The sequence below is a fragment of the Pogoniulus pusillus genome, chromosome 1, assembly GCF_015220805.1.
Source record: "Pogoniulus pusillus isolate bPogPus1 chromosome 1, bPogPus1.pri, whole genome shotgun sequence".
Lineage (NCBI taxonomy): Eukaryota > Metazoa > Chordata > Aves > Piciformes > Lybiidae > Pogoniulus > Pogoniulus pusillus.
Genome location: NC_087264.1, coordinates 4,196,307 through 4,219,241, shown reverse-complemented (window position 1 = coordinate 4,219,241; position 22,935 = coordinate 4,196,307). Strand labels below are relative to the sequence as shown.

Below are 22,935 nucleotides of genomic sequence, written 5' to 3'. Positions count from 1 at the left end.
GATGAAATCGAATTACTGGAGGAGAAGCAAACCCTTTGTGAAAGAGAGAATGTTGCACTGTGGTAAGTACTCATTTGGACAAGAAAAAACATACCAGAAAAGATCACTGAGGAGCACTGAAATGTTATGAAAACATGGTGAGCGGTGCTTGGCTCTCATCCCTGCAGCTATCCACAGATGGTCAAGAACCACAGAATCATATAGAATCCTAGAATCAATCAGGTTGGAAGAGACCTCCAACATCATCCACTCCAACCTAGCATCCAGCTCCAACCAGACATCTAAACCATGGCACTAAGTGCCTCAGCCAGGCTTTGGTGCAACACCTCCAGGCACAGAGACTCCACCACCTCCCTGGGCAGCCCATTCCAATGCCAATCACTCTCTCTGCTAACAACTCCATCCTAACATCCAGCCTAGACCTCCCCCAACACAACTTGAGACTCTGTCCCCTTGTTCTATTGCTGGTAGCCTGGCAGAAGAGACCAACCCCACCTGGCTACAGCCTCCCTTCAGGTAGTTGCAGACAGCAATGAGCTCTGCCCTGAGCCTCCTCTTCTGCAGGCTGCACACCCCCAGCTCCCTCAGCCTCTCCTCACAGGGCTCTGCTCCAGGCCCCTCACCATCTTCATTGCCCTTCTCTGGACACCTTCCAGCACCTCAACATCTCTCTTGAATTGAGGAGCCCAGAACTGGACACAGCACTCAAGGTGTGGCCTGAGCAGTGCTGAGCACAGGGGCAGAATAACCTCCCTTGTCCTGCTGCCCACACTGCTCCTGAGCCAGGCCAGGATACCATTGGCTCTCTTGGCCACCTGGGCACACTGCTGGCTCATCTTCAGCTACTCTCTACCAACACCTCCAGGCCCCTTTCCTCCTGGCTGCTCTCACCCACTCTGGCCCCAGCCTGTAATGCTCCTTGGGGTTGTTGTGGCCAAAGTGCAGAACCCTGCCCTTGGCCTTGTTCAATCTCATCCCCTTGGCCTCTGCCCACCCATCCAGCCTGGCAAGGTCCCTCTGCAGGGCTCTCCTACCCTCCAACAGCTCCACACCTGCTCCTAGCTTGGTGCCATCTGCAAACTTACTGATGCTGGACTCAATCCCCTCATCCAGCTCATCAATAACAATATTCAACAGGTCTGGGCCTAGCACTGATCCTTGGGGAACACCACCAGTGCCAGCTGCCAGCTGGATGTGGCACCATTCACCAAAAAGCCTGGCTGAGGCACTTAGTGCCATGGTCTGGTTGACTGGCTAGGGCTGGGTGCTAGGTTGGACTGGATTACACTGGAGGTCTCTTCCAACCTGCTTGATTCTATGATTCTCTGATTCTATGGTCTGGTTGACTGGCTAGGGCTGGGTGCTAGGTTGGACTGGATGATCCTGGAGGTCTCTTCCAACCTCTTTGATTCTATGTTTCTCTGTTCATTAAAAAAAAAAAGGATCTGAACTGGATTTTGATCTGGATGAATGGAAGGAAATCAATTTTTCATCTTTTATTTTTGCAGTAAGGAACAAGAATTGCTGTGGACACAGTATAAGGAACAAGAGGACTTATTGAATGAAAGGATGACAGTCAAAGCTAACACAAATGCTCTCTTAATGGAAACTTATGATAAAATAAGAGATACAGAAGGAGAAATAATCAGGATGAAAGCAGCATTAGCAGAACTGAAAGAAAATAGAGCAGAAAAAATGAACCAACTTGAGAAAGAGAAAGAGGAATTTGATAAAAAGGTAAAGGCTTCAAAATGTACTTCCAGAGTTTAGAGATAGAGCCCAAATCAAAATGACCTTGACATTTATTCCAGCTGTTGCATTTTGCTTCCTCAGATGGAGCTAACATATGTCCACAGCAGCACAGACAAGTGACTCTCTTGACACTGGGCAGACACATGCTGGTTTGACTTCTGTATACATCTCTTTATGCATGGATGCTCTGTATGCATATATATGCACACACAGAAACATGCACAGACCAAAACTGCCATGGTCTATGACATCTGTCACACACACACAGACACATCTCAGAATGTCCTCTGAGCACTGATGCTTCTTACTGACTGTGGGATAAATAATTATGTGCTGGGAACACAACCCCTTCAGGCAAACTGCTTAGAATAAAGGTACCTCTCTTTTCCAGCCAGCTCTGGCATAAGGTTCTACTGGGTTTGTATTCTGCCCTGCTTTCAGAGGTGTGTATCTGATGTGCTTCTGGATCACAGAGTTAACCATGTTGGAAAAGATCTCTGAGATCAACCAGTCCAACCTAGAATCATAGAACGGTCTTGGTTGGAATGGACCCCAAGGATCATCCAGCTCCAACCCCCCCATCTCAGGCAGGGACACCTCCCACTAGAGCAGGTTGCTCAAGACCTCATCCAACCTGGCCTTAAACACATCCAGGGAGGAAGTAGCCACAACCTTCCTGGGCAACCTGTGCCAGTGTCTCACCACCATCACTGAAAAGAACTTCTTCCTAACATCTAGTCTAAATCTGTCCTCTGGCAGTTGAAACCCATTACCCCTCATCCTGTCATTACAAGACCTTGTCAATAGTCCCTCCCCAGCCCTCCTGTAGGTGCCCTTCAGATGCTGGAAGGCTACAACAAGGTCTCCTCAAATCCTTCTCTTCTCCAGGCTGAAGAGCCCCAGCTCTCATAGCCTGTCCTCATAAGGTACCAATCACCTAACCCATCTAATTAACCAGACCATAGAATCATAGAGTCATAGAATCAACCAGGTTGGAAGAGACTTCCAAGATCATCCAGTCCAACCTATCCCCCAGCCCTATCCAGTCAACCAGACCATGGCACTAAGTGCCTCATCCAGGCTTTTCTTGAAGACCCCCAGGGACGGTGCCTCCACCACCTCCCTGGGCAGCCCATTCCAATGGGAAATCACTCTCTCTGTGAAGAACTTCTTCCTAATATCCATGGCACTAAGTGCCTCAGCCAGGCTTTGCCTCAACACCTCCAGGGACAGCGACTCCACCACCTCCCTGGGCAGCCCATTCCAATGCAAATCACTCTCTCTGCCAACAACTTCCTCCTAACCTCCAGATTTTTATCCCTGTTGAATTTTGGAAGGCTTAATGCATTTTATTATAAGGGTTTTTTTGAACAATGCACAGTGCATTTCTCAATTGTATTATTTTTGTTTAATTTAGAAAAGAGAAATTACAGAAACCCTCCTGGCTCAAGAGGCAAAAACCACCAAGAAAATGCATGAATTTGAAAACATCAAGAAAAACTTTTTGGACCTCCAGGATTTGATAAGTCTGAAATCCACGGTAAGTTCTGGAACATGTCCAGAGGAGGGAAAGAAAGCTGGTGAGGGGTCTGGAACACAAACCCTATGAGGAGAGGCTGAGGGAGCTGGGGGTGTGCAGCCTGTAGAAGAGGAGGCTCAGGGCAGAGCTCATTGCTGTCTGCAACTACCTGAAGGGAGGCTGTAGCCAGGTGGGGTTTGTCTCTTCTGCCAGGCAAGCAGCAATAACAAAAAGGGGACACAGTCTCAAGTTGTGCCAGGGGAGGTCTAGGCTGGATGTTAGGAGGAAGTTGTTGTCAGAGAGAGTGATTGGCATTGGAATGGGCTGCCCAGGGAGGTGGTGGAGTTGCTGTGCCTGGAGGTGTTGAAGCCAAGCCTGGCTGAGGCACTTAGTGCCATGGTCTGGTTGACTGGCCAGGGCTGGGTGCTAGGTTGGACTGGATGATGTTGGAGGTCTCTTCCAACCTGCTGGATTCTATGATTCTCTGCTGTTTTTGAAAATTCACCTGTTTTCACATAGCCTGCTCTATTTTTTATAGGCTCTACTTAATGAGGAAACACTTGTAGCCAAACTGAAAGAAAAAGGCAAGGAACTGGAAAAGAACCTGGAAATGAAAAAGACAGATGTGCTGATACTCTCAGAACAGAAGTAAGAACTACTAAACCACTTTTTCAACCTGCAGCAGTGTTTCCTGAGGGGAATTTCCCCCCCCCCCCGCCCCCGCTCAGTATTTAAGAAGAGCCAACCAAGGCCTAAAAAGGGTATGGGTAGTGGGAATCTTTCCATTGCCTTCATTTGGCATATGGGAAGACTTGGAGGATGGCTGGAGTTAAACTCAATTATGCATCAGGAGATAAATATTCTCAAACAGTGCCCTTGGAACTAGAGCTATGCAGTTGTCTTAACAAGGGACCTGGGGGTACTAGTAGAGAATATCTGAAGATGAGCCAGCAGTGTGCCCAGGTGGGCAGGAGAGCCAATGGTATCCTGGCCAGGATCAGGAGCAGTGTGGGCAGCAGGACAAGGGAGGTTATTGTGCCCCTGTGCTCAGCACTGCTCAGGCCACACCTTGAGTGCTGTGTCCAGTTCTGGGCCCCTCAATTCAAGAGAGATGTTGAGGTGCTGGAAGGTGTCCAGAGAAGAGCAATGAAGCTGGTGAGGGGCCTGGAGCAGAGCCCTGTGAGGAGAGGCTGAGGGAGCTGGGGGTGTTTAGGCTGCAGAAGAGGAGGCTCAGGAGTGACCTCATTGCTGTCTACAAGTACCTTAAAGGAGGCTGTAGCCAGGTGGGGTTGGGCTCTACTCCCAGGCAAGCAGCAACAGAACAAGGGGACACATTCTCAAGTTGTGCCAGGGCAGGTCTAGGCTGGATGTTGTTAGGAAGTTGTTGTCAGAGAGAGTGATTGGCATTGGAATGGGCTGCCCAGGGAGGTGGTGGAGTCTCTGTCCCTGGAGGTGCTGAAGCAAAGCCTGACTGAGGCACTTAGTGCCATGGTCTGGTTGATTGTCTAGGGCTGGGTGCTAGGTTGGCCTGGATGATGTTGGAGTTCTCTTCCAACTTGCTTGATTCTATGATTCAGTCATTACTCCCTGCATATACTGCCACCATCCTACCAGCTGGAATGCCTCTGTGCAATGGCACAAAGATTTTCTCCTTGTGTATGTTATCTGAGAGGCAAACCATCACCAAACTATGTGAAAGAGCAAAATAATCCAAATGGCATTCTATGGATTTGTCTGTTATACCCATGGAGCTCAGTGTGGAAATGCTCATTGTAGCATTATCCAGGCTGGATCTGCAACTGTTTGTCTGCTGACTCCACCATAGCTCATAGAATCAACCAGGTTGGAAGAGACCTCCAAGATCATCCAGTCCAAACTATCACCCAGCCCTGTCTAATCAACTAGATCATGGCACTAAGTGCCTCATCCAGGCTTTCTTTGAAGGGTTAGATGGCCAAAGAGGTGGGCCAAAGTTCTTGTTGGAACCCATTTCACTGTACAGACCTAGTCATGAATCCCTCCAAGGCAGAACGTATGAGTTGGGTTAAAATTATGCCTCTGGACTTTTTCTTGATGGCAGAACTAATTCATTAATGTCTTCATGAAATGAATGTTGCCATTAATTAAAGATGTAATTACTGCAATAAACGAGCTGCAGCCAGCATCCGGCCCTGGCCCTTGATCCTGTAGGCAGTTATAAGTCACAGAATAAGTCACAGAATCAACCAGGTTGGAAGAGACCTCCAAGATCATCCAGGCCAACCTAGCAGCCAGTCCTAGCCAGTCAATTAGACCATGGCACTGCCTCATCCAGGCTTTGCTTGAGCACCTCCAGGGATGGTGACTCCACCACCTCCCTGGGCAGCCCATTCCAATGGCAAATCACTCCCTCTGTAAAGAACTTCCTCCTTATAAATTGCTTATCTTTACTTTCCTGGCTGCTGACTTCTGCAGAAACAGTTCTGCTAGTGTGATGGTTTGGGTGTTACCTGCCCCCTCACATGTAACAAAATCACCTAAACTAGACTCAGCAGCTCTGGAAAAATTGAAGGAAGGTTTGTATTTACAGCTTGGCACTATGTACAAGCAGGTGTTTACAATATCTACAACTAGAGACAAAAACAGAATCATAGAATCAACCAGGTTGGAAGAGACCTGCAAGAGCATCCAGGCCAACCTAGCACCCAGCCCTAAACAGTCAACCAGACCATGGCACTAAGTGCCTCAGCCAGGCTTTGCTGGGGGGGGGGGTCTTCAAGAAAAGACTGGCTAAGGCACTTAGTGCCATGGTCTAGTTGATTGGATAGGGCTGGGTGCTAGGTTGGACTGGATGATGTTGGAGGTCTCTTCCAACCTGGTTGATTCTAAGATTCTATTCAACACCTCCAGGCACAGCAACTCCACCACCTCCCTGGGCAGCCCATTCCAATGCCAATCACTCTCTCTGCCAACAACTTCCTCCTAACATCCAGCCTAGACCTCCCCTGGCACCTAAGAATAAAAATACATCCTTTTGTATTAATTAATAAATACATTTTCTAATTGTTAAAGCATTCCTAAATACATCTGGTTTGCATTTGTTTAATAGGCTCCAGCTTGATTCTGAGTTACTGCTTTTACAATCCAAAATTGCCCAGGAAAAGGAGGATTTCAATAAGGAACTTGAAAAGGTAACAGAGATGTTTTTTTTCTTCTGGCTCAGAGTCTTTGCTAGATTTTGTCTTGTTGAAAGCACTCAGTGAGAACAGATCTACACAAAGCATGGCATGTGAGGTGCTGTAAGTACTGTGATTTGCCTGTGCCTCTGTGCTTGAGGAAGGGGAGTAGGAAAAAGGGGCACAAACATCTCCCAAAGCCATTGTGCTAGTTTGAGCCTAGCTGGGATATTTTAGTGAGAGGAATTACATGACAGGCTGTGAGAAGGAAACAATGCTGATGTCTGCTGCACTCATAGGCTTGCTGAGATGGGTAAGAACAAGAACCAAACATAGATAACAGAGTCTCTCTCTGGGCTTTTTGGGCTGCACTTCTCTCTAATTCATCTGATTCCTAACCCTCCTGGCTGACCCTCCAACTCACCTTTAATATAAGGCAAAGTCTGGGGTAAGGTAGAGGGGTGGGAAGAAGGTGGAAGGGTGGTTGGGAGCCCCTGCTGGGAACTCTGGTTTCTGGGAGGGCTGTTGTGTGTCTCTATCACTTTTTACCTTGTCTATTGCTGTCTGTAGCTGCAGATATTGTAACTACCTGCTTGGATATTGTGCTAAGCAGTAAATATAAAGCTGCATTCTCCCATTCCCAGATTGACTGAATCTAGTCTGGGTGATTTTCCAAACCATCACACCCATGGCCTCTACCTTCTACTCTATGTGTGGTCTAGAGGTTGTGCTGAAGATAGAGGCAAGCAATGTTAGGGGCTGATGTTAAAACACTTAAGGGTCCCTGAAGGGTGCAACGAGCTTGGGCATGTGGTCTTGTGTGGCAGGATGCAAAAGAACAGAGGGTTATGAGGTTAGGATGTTGATTTGGGAGAGACTGCATTTGCAGTAACAGAACAGGGCAGACAGATATGTAGGACCTCACTGCTGTCTACAACTCCCTGAAGGGAGGCTGTAGCCAGGTGGGGTTGGTCTCTTCTGCCAGGCAAGCAGCAACAGAACAAGGGGACACAGTCTCAAGTTGTGCCAAGGGAGGTCTAGGCTGGATGTTAGGAGGAAGTTGTAGTCAGAGAGAGTGATTGGCATTGGAATGGGCTGCCCAGGGAGGTGGTGGAGTCTCTGTGGCTGGAGGTGTTGAAGCAAAGCCTGGCTGAGGCACTTAGTGCCATGGTCTGGTTCATTGTCTAGGGCTGGGTGCTAGATTGGCCTGGATGATCTTGGAGGTCTCTTCCAACCTGCTTGATTCCATGGTTCTAAGTCCAGGCATCCCCAGAGACAGAGAGCAAACTCTGTTATCTATGTTTGTGTTCTTGTTCATATCCACCTCAGCAAGCCTATGAGTGCAGCAGACATCACCATTGTTTCCTTTTCACAGCCTATACTCTAATTCTTCTCACCAAAATATCCCAGCTGAGCTCAACCTAGCACAATAACCTGTTCCAACCCTACTGCTAAAGCAGGTTTGCCCAAAATCAAGTTGCACAGGACTACATCCAGGCAGTTTGGAATCTCTCCAGAGGAGGAGACTCCACAATCTCCCTGGGCAGCCTGTTCCAGTGCTGTGTCACCCTCAAATTAAAAGGAGTTTGGTGTGTTTGCAGAGGAAATCACTACCTCCAGCTAGAGCAAGGTACACTTGTGGCTGGAAGCAGCACACAACTTGCAGGCTGCTTCAGAGGGGTTGGTGTGAATGTGGCCAAGGAAATGAATATCCAGGAATGTGATGTCCATCTATGTTAATTGCATGCATGCTTTGAATCTGGATTCATAGTCAAGCCCTCAAGGACTCTTTTTATTTGAAGGCACTCTATAGAGAATAGCATCCTACTGTAAGGTGAAGCAGGAACAGAAATCATAACTAATACCTGTGCTCCTTGTTTCTAGACTAAGGAAGATCTACACAGTGCTGAATGCCTAAATAAAGACCTTAAATTGGAAAACAAAGCTGTACACCAAAAATATGAACAAACACTGGAAGAAGAACAACAGTGGGCTGTAAAAAGGGATGAGATGGTGACAAAGTAGGTTTTGCCTGTCAGCTTTCAAATACAGGGTTGTAGTTTTGTAACTTTATGACTAAGGCTTTTCTGGCTGCATAGTGAAATCATACTTAGAGATTCATAGAATCAAACAAGTTGGAAGAGTCCTCCAAGCTCATCCAGTCCAACCTAGCACCCAGCCCTGGCCAATCAACCAGACCATGGCACTAAGTGCCTCAGCCAGGCTTTGCTTCAACACCTCCAGCAACAGAGACTCCACCACCTCCCTGGGCAGCCCATTCCAATGCCAATCACTCTCTCTGACAACAACTTCCTCCTAACATCCAGCCTAGACCTCCCCCACCACAACTTGAGACTCTGTCCCCTTGTTCTGGTGCTGCTTGCCTGGCAGAAGAGACCAACCCCACCTGGCTACAGCCTCCCTTCAGGGAGTTGTAGACAGCAATGAGCTCTGCCCTGAGCCTCCTCTTCTGCAGGCTGCACACCCCCAGCTCCCTCAGCCTCTCCTCACAGGGCTGTGCTCCAGGCCCCTCACCAGTTTTGTTGCCCTTCTCTGGACACCTTCCAGCACCTCAACATCTCTCTTGAATTGAGGAGATCAGAACTGGACACAGCACTCAAGGGGTGGCCTGAGCAGTGCTGAGCACAGGAGCAGAATAACCTCCCTTGTCCTGCTGGCCACACTGCTCCTGAGCCAGGCCAGGATGCCATTGGCTCTGCTGCCCACCTGGGCACACTGCTGCCTCATCTTCAGCTACTCTCTACCAGTACCCTCATGTCCCTCTCTGCCTGGCTGCTCTCAGTCACTCTGTCCCCAGCCTGTAGCTCTGCTTGGGGTTGCTGTGCCCAAAATATAGAACCCTGCACTTGGCCTTGTTCAGTCTCCTCCCATTGGCCTCTGCCCACCCATCCAGCCTGGCCAGGTCCCTCTGCAGGGCTCTCCTACCCTCCAACAGCTCCACACCTGCTCCTAGCTTAGTGCTATCTGCAAGCTTACTTCTGAAAAAAGATCTAATTTATTTCTTTTTTCTCCTGGTAGATTGAGGAATTTATCTGTCTTGTTGGATGAAGAACTTGCACTTGTGGAAAATCATATGATGAAAAAGAAACACCTAGAGGAAGAAATTGAGACTCTGAGAGGCAGCCTGCGGTAGGTAATCTTTCAGTGCTTATCAACAGGAAGTGGTCTCAGTACTGCTTACCCTGGAGTTGAGGTGGTTTAAGTGGTTAAATGAAGGGCCTGGAACACACACCCTAGGAGGAGAGGCTGAGGGAGCTGGGGGTGTGCAGCCTGCAGAAGAGGAGGCTCAGGGCTGACCTCATTGCTGTCTACAACTACCTGAAGGGAGGCTGTGGCCAGGTGGGGTTGGGCGCTACTCCCTTGCAAGCAGCAACAGAGCAAGGGGACAGAGTCTCAAGTTTTTTTGGGGGAGGTCTAGGCTGGATGTTGTTAGGAAGTTGTTGTCAGAGAGAGTGATTGGCATTGGAATGGGCTGCCCAGGGAGGTGGTGGAGTCGCTGTCCCTGGAGGTGTTGAAGCCAAGCCTGGCTGAGGCACTTAGTGCCATGGTCTGGTTGACTGGCTAGGGCTGAGTGCTAGGTTGGCCTGGATGATCTTGGAGGTCTCTTCCAACCTGGTTAATTCTATGGTTCTGAAAGGGAAGTTAAACAGGCTTATAAAATGAACTAGTAGGCTGGTAAGAAATTTCATACAACAAGGAGCTTTAGCTGCCCATTACCCAAATCAAGTCTGCATTTCCTTATCGCTAAGCAATGAACACACAAATAGGGCAAGACCTTGAAGCAGTGGAGAAAGTGAAGCAGTCTCTTCCAACCTGCTTAATTCTATGGTTCTGAAAGGGAAATTAAACAGGCTTATAAAATGAACTAGTAGGCTGGTAAGAAATTTCATACAACAAGGAGCTTTAGCTGCCCATTACCCAAATTTAGTCTGCATTTCCTTATCGCTATCAATGAACACAGAAATAGGGCAAGACCTTGAAGCAGTGGAGAAAGTGAAACTTCAGGAACAGTTGTGACTGTGAGGTCCTTGCTTTGATACCAAGACTTGGAGCAAGCCACTACCCATTTATGGTGATATCTGAGAAAATCTGCTTTTAGTCAGATAAAGCTAAAGAAGCATGGATTTGCTCTGTGCACAGAAGGGCTCTGAGAAATCTGTGTAGCCTAAGCAGAACAGATGTCCTGTGCCCTACCCAGTGCTGTGTGGCTGGGAGGAGCACGACCAAAGCACTGCAGCTCTGTTAGCCTGTGGTTTTTTGGAGCAGATTTGGGATTTTGCTCCTGTAGGTGAGGGCAGGCACATCTGTGCTGACACCAGATAGCCTTCTTCTGAGTGGTGTGGGAAAAGGGGTAGAGAACACAGAGTGGAGGAACCTAGTTAAATCATTAACTGTGAGAGCACTGATGTGAGTGCTGTGTCCAGTTCTGGGCTCCTCAATTCCAGAGAGATGTTGAGGTGCTGGAAGGTGTCCAGAGAAGGGCAAAAAAGCTGGTGAGGGGAGTGGAGCACAGCCCTGTGAGGAGAGACTGAGGGAGCTGGGGGTGTGCAGCCTGGAAAGGAGGAGGCTCAGGGCAGAGATCATTGCTGTCTACAACTCCCTGAAGGGAGGCTGTAGCTAGGTGGGGTTGGTCTCTTCTGCCAGGCAAGCAGCACCAGAAGAAGGAGACACAGTCTCAAGTTGTGTTGGGGCAGGTCTAGGCTGGATGTTGTTAGGAAGTTGTTGTCAGAGAGAGTGATTGGCATTGGAATGGGCTGCCCAGGGAGGTGGTGGAGTCACTGTGCCTGGAGGTGTTGAACCAAAGCCTGGCTGGGGCACTTAGTGCCATGGTCTGGTTGATTGTCTAGGGCTGGGTGCTAGGTTGGCCTGGATGATGTTGGAGGTCTCTTCCTACCTGGTGGATTCTATGATTTAAATCTTCCTGAGGAATGTCCTTTTCGTACTGAGCAGGAAAAGATGCAATATGTCTATTCTGCTTTGTAGGAGAAAAGATACCTTTCTGTGTTAAGGCTGAAAGCTCTGGAGCTGTTTATCCTGGAGAAGAGGAGAACTTATCAATGCTTAGCAATATCTGAAGGGCAGGTGTCAACAGAATGGGGTCAGGCTCTTTTTGATGGCGCCCAGCAACAAGACAAGGAGCAATGGCCAGAAACTGGAGCACAGTTCCTTGGTTTCTAACAATAGAGAATCTTAGTGTTGAAGTTGTTTCCAACCTGCTAAGGCACAGCAATGGCTGGATAATACAGAACATGTGTAGGTTGATGAGAAGTGTCCCACAGGTACCCCCATGGTGTCTTGCTTCAGCAGGTGTAAATGCTTTCACTTTGCATAGTGGGGAGGAAGTGCTGAAACAAAAAAAGTATAATAATGAAGACCTACAGAAAGCACTCTCCAGATCTTCACCATTTAGGCAGAAGGGCTCTCCAGCAGGACCTTGACCACCTGGACAGATGGGCAGAGTCCAATGGGATGGCATTCAATAGCTCCAAGTGCAGGGTGCTGCACTTTGGCCACAACAACCCCATGCAGAGATACAGGCTGGGGTCAGAGTGGCTGGAGAGCAGCCAGACAGAGAGGGATCTGGGGGTGCTGATTGATACCTGCCTGAACATGAGCCAGCAGTGTGCCCAGGTGGCCAAGAGAGCCAGTGGCATCCTGGCCTGCATCAGGAATGGTGTGGTCAGCAGGAGCAGGGAGGTCATTCTGCCCCTGTACTCTGCACTGGTTAGACCACACCTTGAGTGCTGTGTTCAGTTCTGGGCCCCCCAGTTTAGGAGGGACATTGAGATGCTTGAGCATGTCCAGAGAAGGGCGACGAGGCTGGGGAGAGGCCTTGAGCACAGCCCTACGAGGAGAGGCTGAGGGAGCTGGGATTGGTTAGCCTGGAGAAGAGGAGGCTCAGGGGTGACCTTATTGCTGTCTACAACTACCTGAGGGGTGGTTGTGGCCAGGAGGAGGTTGCTCTCTTCTCTCAGGTGGCCAGCACCAGAACAAGAGGACACAGCCTCAGGCTGCGCCAGGGGAAATTTAGGCTGGAGGTGAGGAGAAAGTTCTTCACTGAGAGAGTCATTGGACACTGGAATGGGCTGCCCGGGGAGGTGGTGGAGTCGCAGTCCCTGGAGCTGTTCAAGGCAGGATTGGACGTGGCACTTGGTGCCATGGTCTGGCCTTGAGCTCTGTGGTAAAGGGTTGGACTTGATGATCTGTGAGGTCTCTTCCAACCTTGGTGATACTGTGATTTTTATATGAAGGTTTATCAATTTTACCCCCAGAAATGCAAAGGAGAGGCATGCAGAAGAGCTGGCATCTCTAAAGCAAGATTTCAAGACAGAAAATAAGACAAGGTAGGACTTCAGAAAAGCCCTTGGCACTGTCCCACACCACATCCTGGTCTCCAAGCTGGTGCCACATGGGTTTGATGGGTAGAGCACGAGATAGGTAAAGATCTGGCTTGATAGCCACACCCAAAGAGTGGCTGTCAATGGCTCCATGGCCAAGTGGATGCCAGTGACAAGTGGAGTCCCTCAGGGATCTGTTCTGGAGCCAGTCTTGTTCAACATCTTTGTGGGTGCCATGGCCAGAGGCACTGAGTGCAGCCTCAGCAAGTTTGCTGCCCACACCAAGCTGTGTGGTGCAGCAGCCAGGCTGGAGGGCAGGGATCCATCCAGAGGGACCTGGGCAGGCTGCAGAGGTGGGCACAAGCCAAGCTCAGGAGGTTCAACAAGACCAAGTGCAAGGTCCTGCAGCTGGGTTGAGGCAATGCCAAGCACAAATGCAGGCTGGGCAGTGAGTGGCTGGAGAGCAGCCCTGAGGAGAGGGACTTGGGGGTGCTGCTGGGCGAGAAGCTCAACAGGAGCCAGCAGTGTGCACTTGCAGCCCAGAAAGCCAAGCAGAGCCTGGGCTGCAGCAGCAGAAGTGTGGCCAGCAGGGCCAGGGAGGTGATTCTCCCCTTCTACTCAGCTCTGCTGAGACCCCACCTGGAGTGCTGCATCCAGTTCTGGAGCCTCTATGACAAGAGGGATGTGGAGATGCTGGAGTGTGTCCAGAGCAGGGCCAGGAGGATGCTCAGAGGGCTGCAGCAGCTCTGCTGTGAGCACAGCCTGAAAGAGTTGGGGCTGTGCAGGCTGCAGAAGAGGAGGCTCCCAGGTGACCTTCTTGTGGCCTGCCAGAATCTGAAGGAGACCTCCAAAAAAGCTGGGGAGGGACTTTTTTTTAGGTTGTCAGGGAGTGCCAGGAGTGGGGGAAATGGAGCAAAGCTGGAAGTGGGGAGATTCAGAGTGGTTGTGAGGAGGAAGTTGTTGATCATGAGAGTGGTGAGAGGCTGGACTGGGTTGCCCAGGGAGGTGGTTGAGGCCCCATGGCTGGAGGTGTTTAAGGCCAGGCTGGCTGAGGCTGTGGGCAGCCTGCTCTAGGGTAGGGTGTCCCTGGCCATGGCAGGGGGGTTGGAGCTGGCTGCTCCTTGTAGTCCCTTCCAACCCTGACTGATTCTATGTGCTAGCTTGAAGCAGGCTAGAATGTTTTGGTGAGAAGAACTGGATTACAGGCTGTAAAAGGAAAACAATGGTGATGTCTACTGCACTCAGAAGTCTCACTAAGGAGTTTTGGAAGAAGAAATGAAAACATCAGATAACACTCTCACCATTTTCTCTCACTTTCACTTGGGCTGCTGACTGAGCAACACCTTACTCCCTAACCTCACCTTCCATTCGGCCTAACCCATTTGCTTCTTAACCTCTTGGCCAAACCTCCATTCTTCCTTAGGACTGGGGTAAGGTTGAGAGGGGCAGGGGGAAGGTGCAGGGGTGGTTGAGAGCCCCTCCTGGGGACTCAGGTTTCTGGGAGGGCTGTTGTGTTTCTGTATTACCTTTTACTTTGTCTATTTTTGTCTATAACTGTATCTACTGGGATATTTTAGTGAGAGGAATTAGATGCTAGGCTGTGAAAAGGAAACAATGCTGATGTCTGCTGCACTCATAGGCTTGCTGAGATGGATAACATCAAGAACACAAACATAGATAACAGAGTTTTGCTGTCTGGTTTGGGACTGCATTTCTCTCTCTCTAACCTGTGTGACTAATTCTTCTGCCTCCTTACCCCCCTGATCCATTCTCCAAACTCACCTTGAATGTCAGGCAAAGTCTGGGGTAAGGTACAGGGGGTGGGAAGAAGGTAGAAGGGTGATTTGGAGCCCCTCCTAGGGACTCTGGTTTCTGGGAGGGCTGTTGTGTTTCTGTATTACCTTTTACCTTGTCTATTTCTGTCTATAACTATATCTACTGTAAATCTCTGCTTGTATATTGTGCTGCTGTAAATAAATAGCTTCATTCATATTCCCAGAGCCAACTGAGACTAGTCTGGGTAACTTCTAAAGTGTGTGGGGGGAAACACCCAAACCATCACATGAATCTAGAGCAGGAAGATCACTTCTGGTTGATTCTATGGCAGAACTGGTTCCTGTTTGGAAGCCCATAAGCAAGTCACTTCCACTCTGCAGCTCTTCCTCCTAGTTGGTAATAGGACACAGATACACATCTCAGGTGGTACTTTGGAATGTTTATATGAAAGCTGCACCTAACTGTAGGAGAAAGAGTAATGCAATTAGCAAGACAGCATAACACACTGGGAAATAAAGTAGAAACAATCAGTCCCTCCCAACCATGGTCTAGATGACTGCACAGGGCTGGGGGATAGGTCAGACTGGATGAACTTGGAGGTCTCTTCCAACCTGGTTGATTCTATGATTTTATAAGCCAGAATGTGTGCATTGTATCTTTTAAAGCAGAAAATTAATGGCCTGCTGCTATTATATCAGAGGTACAATACCAAAGCCTTATCATGTGGCTATTCAGTGAGATGGTGGCAAATAAAAGGGCATCTCCTGCAGAAGATCCTTGGTTTCACTTGAATATTATTGCTGTGCTGCCAAGTGGTGAGAAGTACTGAACTTACTGGATAAGTGGCTTTTAGCCATGCTGACACTAAATGTTCTGCTTTATATTATAAGCCATTTGGGATTTTTCCAGGATATATAATTAATTAAGCCCTATTCATTGATTGCTCTTGCAACAATGAGAGCCTTGCCATTGGATTTGAAGAGGAGGGAGGGAAAGTCTCCCTGTAGTCTCAAGCTAGGAAGTGTGGGGACTTTGTGTGCTGAGAACTTTTCAAAAGCAGGACCTCAGAACAGTGGGATCTGCAATTCCAGCTGTCACATAGAGAAATCCTTGGACAGAGTCCAAAATCATAGAATCAACCAGGTTGGAAAAGACCTCCAAGAGCATCCAGTCCAACCTAGCACCCAGTCCTGTCCAGTCAACCAGACCATGGCACTTAATGCCTCATCCAGTCTCTTCCTGAATACTCCCAAGGATGGCTACTCCACCACCTCCCTAGGCAGCCCATTCCAATGTCAATTACTCTCTCTGCCAACAACCTTCTCCTAACATCCAGCCTAGACCTCCCCCAGTACAACTTGAGACTGTGTCCCCTTGTTCTGTTGCTGGCTGCTTGCCTGGCAGAAGAGACCAACCCCACCTGGCTGCAGCCTCCCTTCAGGGAGTTGTAGACAGCAATGAGGTCTGCCCTGAGCCTTCTCTTCTCCAGCCTAAAACACCCCCAGCTCCCTCAGCCTCTCCTCACAGGGCTCTGCTCCAGGCCCTTCACCAGCTTCGTTGCCCTTCTCTGGACACCTTCCAGCACCTCAACATCTCTCTTGAATTGAGGAGCCCAGAATCAGACACAGCACTCAGTGCTGAGTACAGGGGCAGAATAACCTCCCTCATCCTACTGACCACACTGCTCCTGAGCCAGCCCAGGATGCCATTGGCTCTGCTGCCCACCTGAGCACACTGCTGCCTCATGTTCTCATTATTTTGATGACTAAAGAGCAGCTTTTTTCTGACTTCCAGTCTACAGTTTCACATAGACAGCTGATTTTTGGTTTTCTATCTCTTGTCTTTTACCCTTTTCATAGTTCACAAAACCTTGGGTTTTATGGATATGAAATCTTGTCCCTTCCAATCTTCCAACCTGCTAAGCTAAATGAACCAAATTATCACACAGAGAGTGATTGGCATTGGAATGGGCTACCCAGGGAGGTGGAGTCATCCCTGGGAGTGTTGAAGAAGAGCCTGGCTGAGGCACTTGGTGCCATGGTCTGGTTGATTGGATAGGGCTGGGTGCTAGGTTGGCCTGGAATACTCTTGGAGGTCTCTTCCAACCTGGTTGATTCTATGATCTGATCCAGACTTCTACTAACTAATTTAAGGCACATAACAGAGGCACTTAAGTGATACTGCTCACTTTAAGACTCCTTCTCCTGGTTCAGTACAGAGAGGCACTTCAAAAGATTTTCATCTGCTTTCATGCATCTCTCCTAGAATTCTGTCAGGATCTTAGCTATCTGAAGCACTTGGATTGTAGTCCTCAAGTTACTGGATATGTGTTTGAGTTTCCAGTCTCTCAGTCTTGTAGCTCCTCTGATAATGTTGTCTCCTCCACCATCTTTCTTCCAGTTCTGATTTACCTCTGCTTATGTGTATCTGTCACTAGAATAATGCTCCAGTGGAAGCTACTCTACCTAGCACTGCAGAGAAAACTCTTTTTCACAGAGGAGGAGAATATGAACAGAGAAGTTAATGAAAGGAGAGAGGCTGGCAAAAAAAGGCATGCTGAACTGCTCCTGGAGGTATGTATGGCTTCTTTGATTCAGTCTTTACACCCAAGGCCCAACTCCCCTATGTGCTCCAGACCCTGGATGGAGGAGAGGAAGCTTAGAGGAGGGAGTGCTCCCCACTGGTCAGTGCAGACTGGGTAAGGGATCAGTTACACAAATTAAACATTCACAAGTCCCTGGGCCCTGATGAGATGCACTCAAGGGTGCAGAGATGACTGGCTGAGGTTATCACTCTGCCACTCTCCATCATCTTTGCCAAATGGTGGCAGACAGGAGAGGTGCCTGAGGACTGGAGCAGAGCCAATGGCACTGCAGTCTTCAAAAAGGGCAAGAAAGAGGTTCCAGGGAACTACAGACCAGTCAGCCTCACCTCCATCCCTGGAAAAATGATGGAGCAGCTCCTGCTAGAGCACATCTCAAGGCACTTGGAAGAGAAGAAGGTTATCAGGAGTAGCCAGCATGGATTTGCCAAGGGGCAGTCCTGCTTGACTAACCTGATAGCATTCTGTGATGCCATAACTGAATGGGTAGATACAGGGAAACCAGTGGATGTAGTCTACCTTGACCTTAGCAAGGCCTTTGACACTGTCTCCCATGATATTTTAGTGAGCAAGCTGAGGAGGTGTGGGATGGAAGAGCAGACAGTGAGGTGGGTTAGGAACTGGTTACAAGATAGAGTTCAGAGGGTGGTGATCAATGGTGCCAGGCCCAGCTGGAGAGCTGTGACCAGTGGTGTCCCCCAGGGATCAGTGCTGGGGCCAGTCCTGTTCAACATCTTCATCAATGACACTGATGAGGGCACAGACAGAGTCTGCTCAGCAAGTTTGCTGATGACACTAAGTTGGGAGCTTGGCTGAGACAGCTGAAGGCTGTGCTGACATCCAGAGACACCTGGGCAGGCTGAGAGCTGGGCACAGAGGAACCAAGTGCAGGGTCCTGCATCTGGGGAGGAATAACAACCTGCAGCAGTCCAGGCTGGGAGGTGACTGCTGGAGAGCAGCCCTGTGGAGAGGGACCTGGGGGTGCTGGTGGCTAACAGGTTACTCATGGCACAGCAATGTGCCCTGGTGGCCAAGAAGGCCAACGGGGTCCTGGGCTGCATTAGGAAGAGTGTGGCCAGCAGATCAAGGGAGGTTCTCCTCCCCTTTCTACTCTGCCCTGCTGAGACCTCATCTTGAATACTGTGTTCAGTGTTGGGCTCCCCAGTTGAAGAGGGACAGGGATCTGCTGGAGAGGGTCCAGTGGAAGGCTACGAGGATGATGAGGGGACTGGAGGGCAGGGCTGATGAGGAGAGGCTGAGGGACCTGGGGCTGCTTAGTCTGGAGAAGAGAAGACTGAGAGGGGATTTGATCAATGTTTATAAGTATCTGAGGGCTGCCAGGAGCAGGGGACAGGCTCTGCTCACTGCTCCCTGGGATAGGACAAGGAGTAATGGGTGTAAGCTGCAGCACAGGAGGTTCCACCTCAACACAAGGAGGAATTTCTTTCCTGTAAGGGTCCCAGAGCACTGGCACAGGCTGCCCAGAGAGGTTGTGGAGTCTCCATCTCTTGAGACTTTCAAGGTCTGTCTGGATTTGTTCCTGTGTTAGATAGGATTGTCCTGCTTTGGCAGGAGGGTTGGACTGGATGATCTCCTTGGGGCCCTTCCAACCCCTAACATCCTGTGAGCCTGTAAAACAGCAGCTGTTACAACCCATTCCATCCAGTGTTACATGTCCATAGAATCATAGAATGTCAGAGGCTGGAAGGGACCTCAAAAGGTCATCTGGTCCAGCCCCACCCTGCCAGAGTAGGATCACTTAGAGGAGATCACACTGGAATGCACCCAGATGGTTCTTGAATATCACCAGAGAGGAAGACTCCACAACCTCTCTGGGCAGCCTGTTCCAGTGCTCTGTCACCCTCACAGGGAAAGAAATCTAGAGGAAATTAATACCTAAGCAGCCAAAATGGACACATTTTTGTAAGCTGTTAAACGTGATAGGTTGACCTGGATGATCTTGGAGGTCTTTTCCAACCTGGTTGATTCTATGATATCAAGATTAAAGATCTCCAGTATCCAAGTACCTCTACTCCTGAAGACATTCAAAAGCCATTTTGACACAGTCCTGAGCAGCATACTCTAAGTGGTCCTGCTTTAGCAGGGTGGGTGGACAAACAAGCTCCAGAGGTTACTTCCAACCTCAAGCATTCCATGGTTCTAGGATTCACCTTAACTAACTAATAACAGTTAGACAGCAATTATATGTCTTAGAGTATATACTGAGTACATATTGTGTCCCTTACTCAGCACTGCTCAGGCCATACCTTGAGTGCTGTGACCAGTTCTGGGCTCCTCTATTCAAGAGAGATGTTGAGGTGCTGGAAGGTGTCCAGTGAAGGGCAACAAAGCTGTTGAGGGGCCTGGAGCACAGCCCTGTGAGGAGAGGCTGAGGGAGCTGGGGGTGTTTTAGGCTGGAGAAGAGGAGGCTCAGGGCAGAGCTCATTGCTGTCTGCAACTACCTTTAAGGGAGGCTGTAGCCAGGTGGGGTTGGTCTCTGCTGCCAGGCAAGCAGCAATAGAACAAGGGGACACAGTCTCAAGTTGTGGTGGGGGAGGTCTAGGCTGGATGTTGTTAGGAAGTTCCTGGCAGAGAGAGTGATTGGCATTGGAATGGGCTGCCCAGGGAGGTGGAGTTGCTGTCCCTGGAGGTGTTGAAGCAAAGCCTGGCTGAGGCACTTAGTGCCATGGTCTGGTTGATTGACTAGGGCTGGGTGCTAGGTTGGCCTGGATGCTCTTGGAGGTCTCTTCCAACCTGCTTGATTCTATGATTAAATGTGGATTGCTTGATCTCAATTTGCTCTGACTGCTCATCTCAATGTGATCCAGTTAGACTTTATGTAGTTACCACTGATCTTCATTTTGCTTTCTACTGAAAGATTGAACACCTTGATGAAGAGATTTCTCAGACTGAAAACCAAGTCAAAGTCCTAAGTGAAGAAGCAGTTAAGAAGGAAAACCATTGGAATAATTACAAAGAGGATTTTACTAACACATTAAAATCTCTGGAGGTAAGTTTGGTTGTCCTTTTGGGTAACCTTGGGAAGGTTTCCCATGGACAAATCTGTAGTGTTGGTTGTACCTGGTTGCAACTATGCTCAGCAGAGCACTGCTCAAATGTAGCCCACATGAGAGAAACTGTGTCAAGAGAATTCTCTACTTTTTGGGTTGGTTTTTGAGGGGGTTTATGGTCAAAGACAATTAAGGCTCTCAGACTGAGATGCTAGAACTAGTGCACAGCCTACATGCAGATACACATATCCATGTGCTTATGGGCATCTTGTGGTCTTACAACTACCTGAAAGGAGGCTGTAGCCAGGTGGGGTTGGGCTCTTCTGCCAGGCAAGCAGCAAGAGAACAAGGGAACACAGTCTCAAGTTGTGCTGGGAGAGGTACAGGCTGGATGTTAGGAGGAAGTTCTTCCCAGAGAGAGTGATTGGCATTGGAATGGGCTGCCCAGGGAGGTGGTGGAGTCTCTGTCCCTGGAGGTCTTCAAGAAAAGCCTGGCTGAGGCACTTAATGCCATGGTCTGGTTGACTGGATAGGGCTGGGTGATAGGTTGGACTGGATGATCTTGGAGGTGTCTTCCAACCTGGTTGATTCTATGATTCTAAGTTGTTGTCAAAAAGAATGATTTGCATTGGAATGGGCTGCCCAGGGAGGTGGTGGAGTAGCCATCCCTGGGGGTGTTCAAGAGAAGCTTGGATGAGGCACTTAGTGCTATGGTCGAGATGACTGGCTAGGGCTGGGTGCTAGGTTGGACTGGATGATCTTGGAGGTCTCTTCCAACCTGGTTGATTCTATGACTCTATAATCTATGTCAAAAGAATGCAGAGAAGGTGTTTCTCAGAAGGAATGCCTCCCAGAGTTTGAAGCAGGAACACACATGGCTTCAGGTAGCCATTGGTACAAAGCTCTGGCTGTCAGGCAGCTTAGCAAAGTCAACTCCTGAAGCCCAGCACAGTCATCCAGTGCCCTGCCCTGCCTTCACCTCAGACTGAATCAAGCTGCTTTTAACTTAGCCACTAAACAAGAACGAGTTTGAGCCATTCTGACACCAAAGAGTGTCAATGGCACTTGAACTTTAGACTCTTGCCCTTCTTAGGGATCCTCAGACATTCCCTCCAAGCTCATTCAATGCCTCTCAAAACATCTCACAGATTCATCCCTGGCATTTTCAGCTGCACAAGGGAGCAGAAAGAAGCAGCTGAACATAGATGAGCTCAGCCTAAGGAAGGAGGCCCAGCCAGCACCCACGGGTGATGGGAGAGGGAGCATCATATCTCTATTCCTGCCTGACTGGGGGGCCACCAGGCCCCCCAGCCTTTGATCCCCTCCACCATGCACCCAGAGTGCACCATGAGTACTCACCAGTGATGAGAGGAGGAGGATCCCTCTGCCCAGTTGGGCAAGCTTGGGGCTTCTGCCTTTCCTGGGGCAGGTTATAAAGGGGAGTGGGCATGGAGGGCAAAGTGGCCACAGCTGGGCGGGGGAGGAGACTCCAACAGAGCCCAGGTGCTCTGGGTTTGGGGGGAAAGGAGGAGATGCTGTGTGGGGTGAGTAAAGGGGCAGGTATGGTGGAAAAGGGGAGGTGGTGCTGAAAGGAGATGGAGAGGAAAAGGCGTGAGATGGGGGGAAAGGAAGGAGATGGAGAGGAAAGGGAGGAGATGAGAGAAAGGAAGGAGATGAGGAGGAAAGGAGGTAGATGGGGGAAAGGAAGGAGATGAGGAGGAAAGAAGGGAGATGGGGGAAAGGAAGGAAATGAGGAGGAAAGGAGGGAGAAGGGGGAAAAGGAAGGAAATGAGGAGGAAAAGAGGGAGATGGGGGAAAGGAAGGAGATGGAGAGGAAAGGAGAGAGATGAGGGAGAATGGAGATCAAAACCAATAATAAAACTGAGCATTGGGCTGCAGTGCTTGCACTGAACCCAGTCTGCTCATGACCAACCCTTTGTCCTTTCTCCTTGGAGCAGTAACCAGACAATTTCAGTAGCTCACTAAGGTCCCCATGGGACAGCAAGGTGCCCTTGTGGCACCTCTAGGACAGCAAATCAGCTCACCAAGATGCCAGGCAGAGGATGCTTGAGAGGAGAGCTCTTTTAATTTGTTTGTTTCCAATTTTTTGGCAAGTGGACTGCTGGCTTCAAACCCCAAATGCTGAATTTGTGTAGACCTGAAGGCTGATGCTCTCCTTCTGTTTGGTGAGATACTGGCACAGGTTACCCAGGGAGGTAGTGGATGGCTCCTCCCTGGAGCTGTTCAAAGCCAGGTTGGATGAGGCCTTGAGCAACCTTGGCTAGTGGAAGGTGTCCCTGACCCATGGCAGGGGGGTTAGAACCAGATGATCCTTGAGGTCCCTTCCAGCTCTCACAATTCTACAAGTCAATGATGAAATAATATTAAGTTGTCCCCCCCTTATTTTTCTCCTGTCTTAGTGCTCTTGCTGCTTTCAGCACTCCCTTGCATGGGCTTTTCATGATCTTCATCTGCAAAATGATTCTGTCTGAATGCTGAATCACAGAGAGGATCTGTGGCAATGCAATGATTCCTTTGTAGAAGTCATCTCAGATCAGGTCCATTCTGCTTTGTTTGGAGCATCATGGTTGTCAAAATGATACTCAATGAAAAATGAAACTCAAATCACCTTTCTTTCTCTGCCTGCCTCACACACTGGATTCTGCCTTTTGGTCTGTTCTCCATGTTTACATTTTTCCCCATTCTTTTTACCCATTCTGCTACAGCTCTTTTAAAAAGCAAAAAACCCCAAAACAAACAA

At 49.2% G+C, this 22,935-nt stretch overlaps 1 protein-coding gene and 1 long non-coding RNA gene across 2 annotated transcripts in view; one reads left to right on the top strand and one right to left on the bottom strand.

Annotated features, from left to right (window-relative positions):
• LOC135180411 (serine/threonine-protein kinase 10-like) overlaps nucleotides 1–22,935 on the top strand; it is a 46,408-nt gene continuing 23,473 nt past the window's right edge. The window contains exons 1-9 of the mRNA XM_064152834.1: nucleotides 1–62; nucleotides 3,170–3,292; nucleotides 3,810–3,919; nucleotides 6,360–6,441; nucleotides 8,311–8,447; nucleotides 9,466–9,576; nucleotides 12,720–12,791; nucleotides 16,999–17,134; nucleotides 20,042–20,173. Of these exons, the coding sequence (XP_064008904.1) occupies nucleotides 3,224–3,292; nucleotides 3,810–3,919; nucleotides 6,360–6,441; nucleotides 8,311–8,447; nucleotides 9,466–9,576; nucleotides 12,720–12,791; nucleotides 16,999–17,134; nucleotides 20,042–20,173 (849 nt within the window). The 5' untranslated portion in view covers nucleotides 1–62; nucleotides 3,170–3,223. The remainder of the gene's footprint in view (nucleotides 63–3,169; nucleotides 3,293–3,809; nucleotides 3,920–6,359; nucleotides 6,442–8,310; nucleotides 8,448–9,465; nucleotides 9,577–12,719; nucleotides 12,792–16,998; nucleotides 17,135–20,041; nucleotides 20,174–22,935) is intronic.
• Nucleotides 14,825–21,569, bottom strand: LOC135180542 (uncharacterized). Its single transcript, XR_010304490.1, has 2 exons — nucleotides 21,534–21,569; nucleotides 14,825–15,022 (listed from the first exon to the last, which is right to left on the bottom strand). It is a non-coding gene; the product is annotated as an uncharacterized LOC135180542 (long non-coding RNA).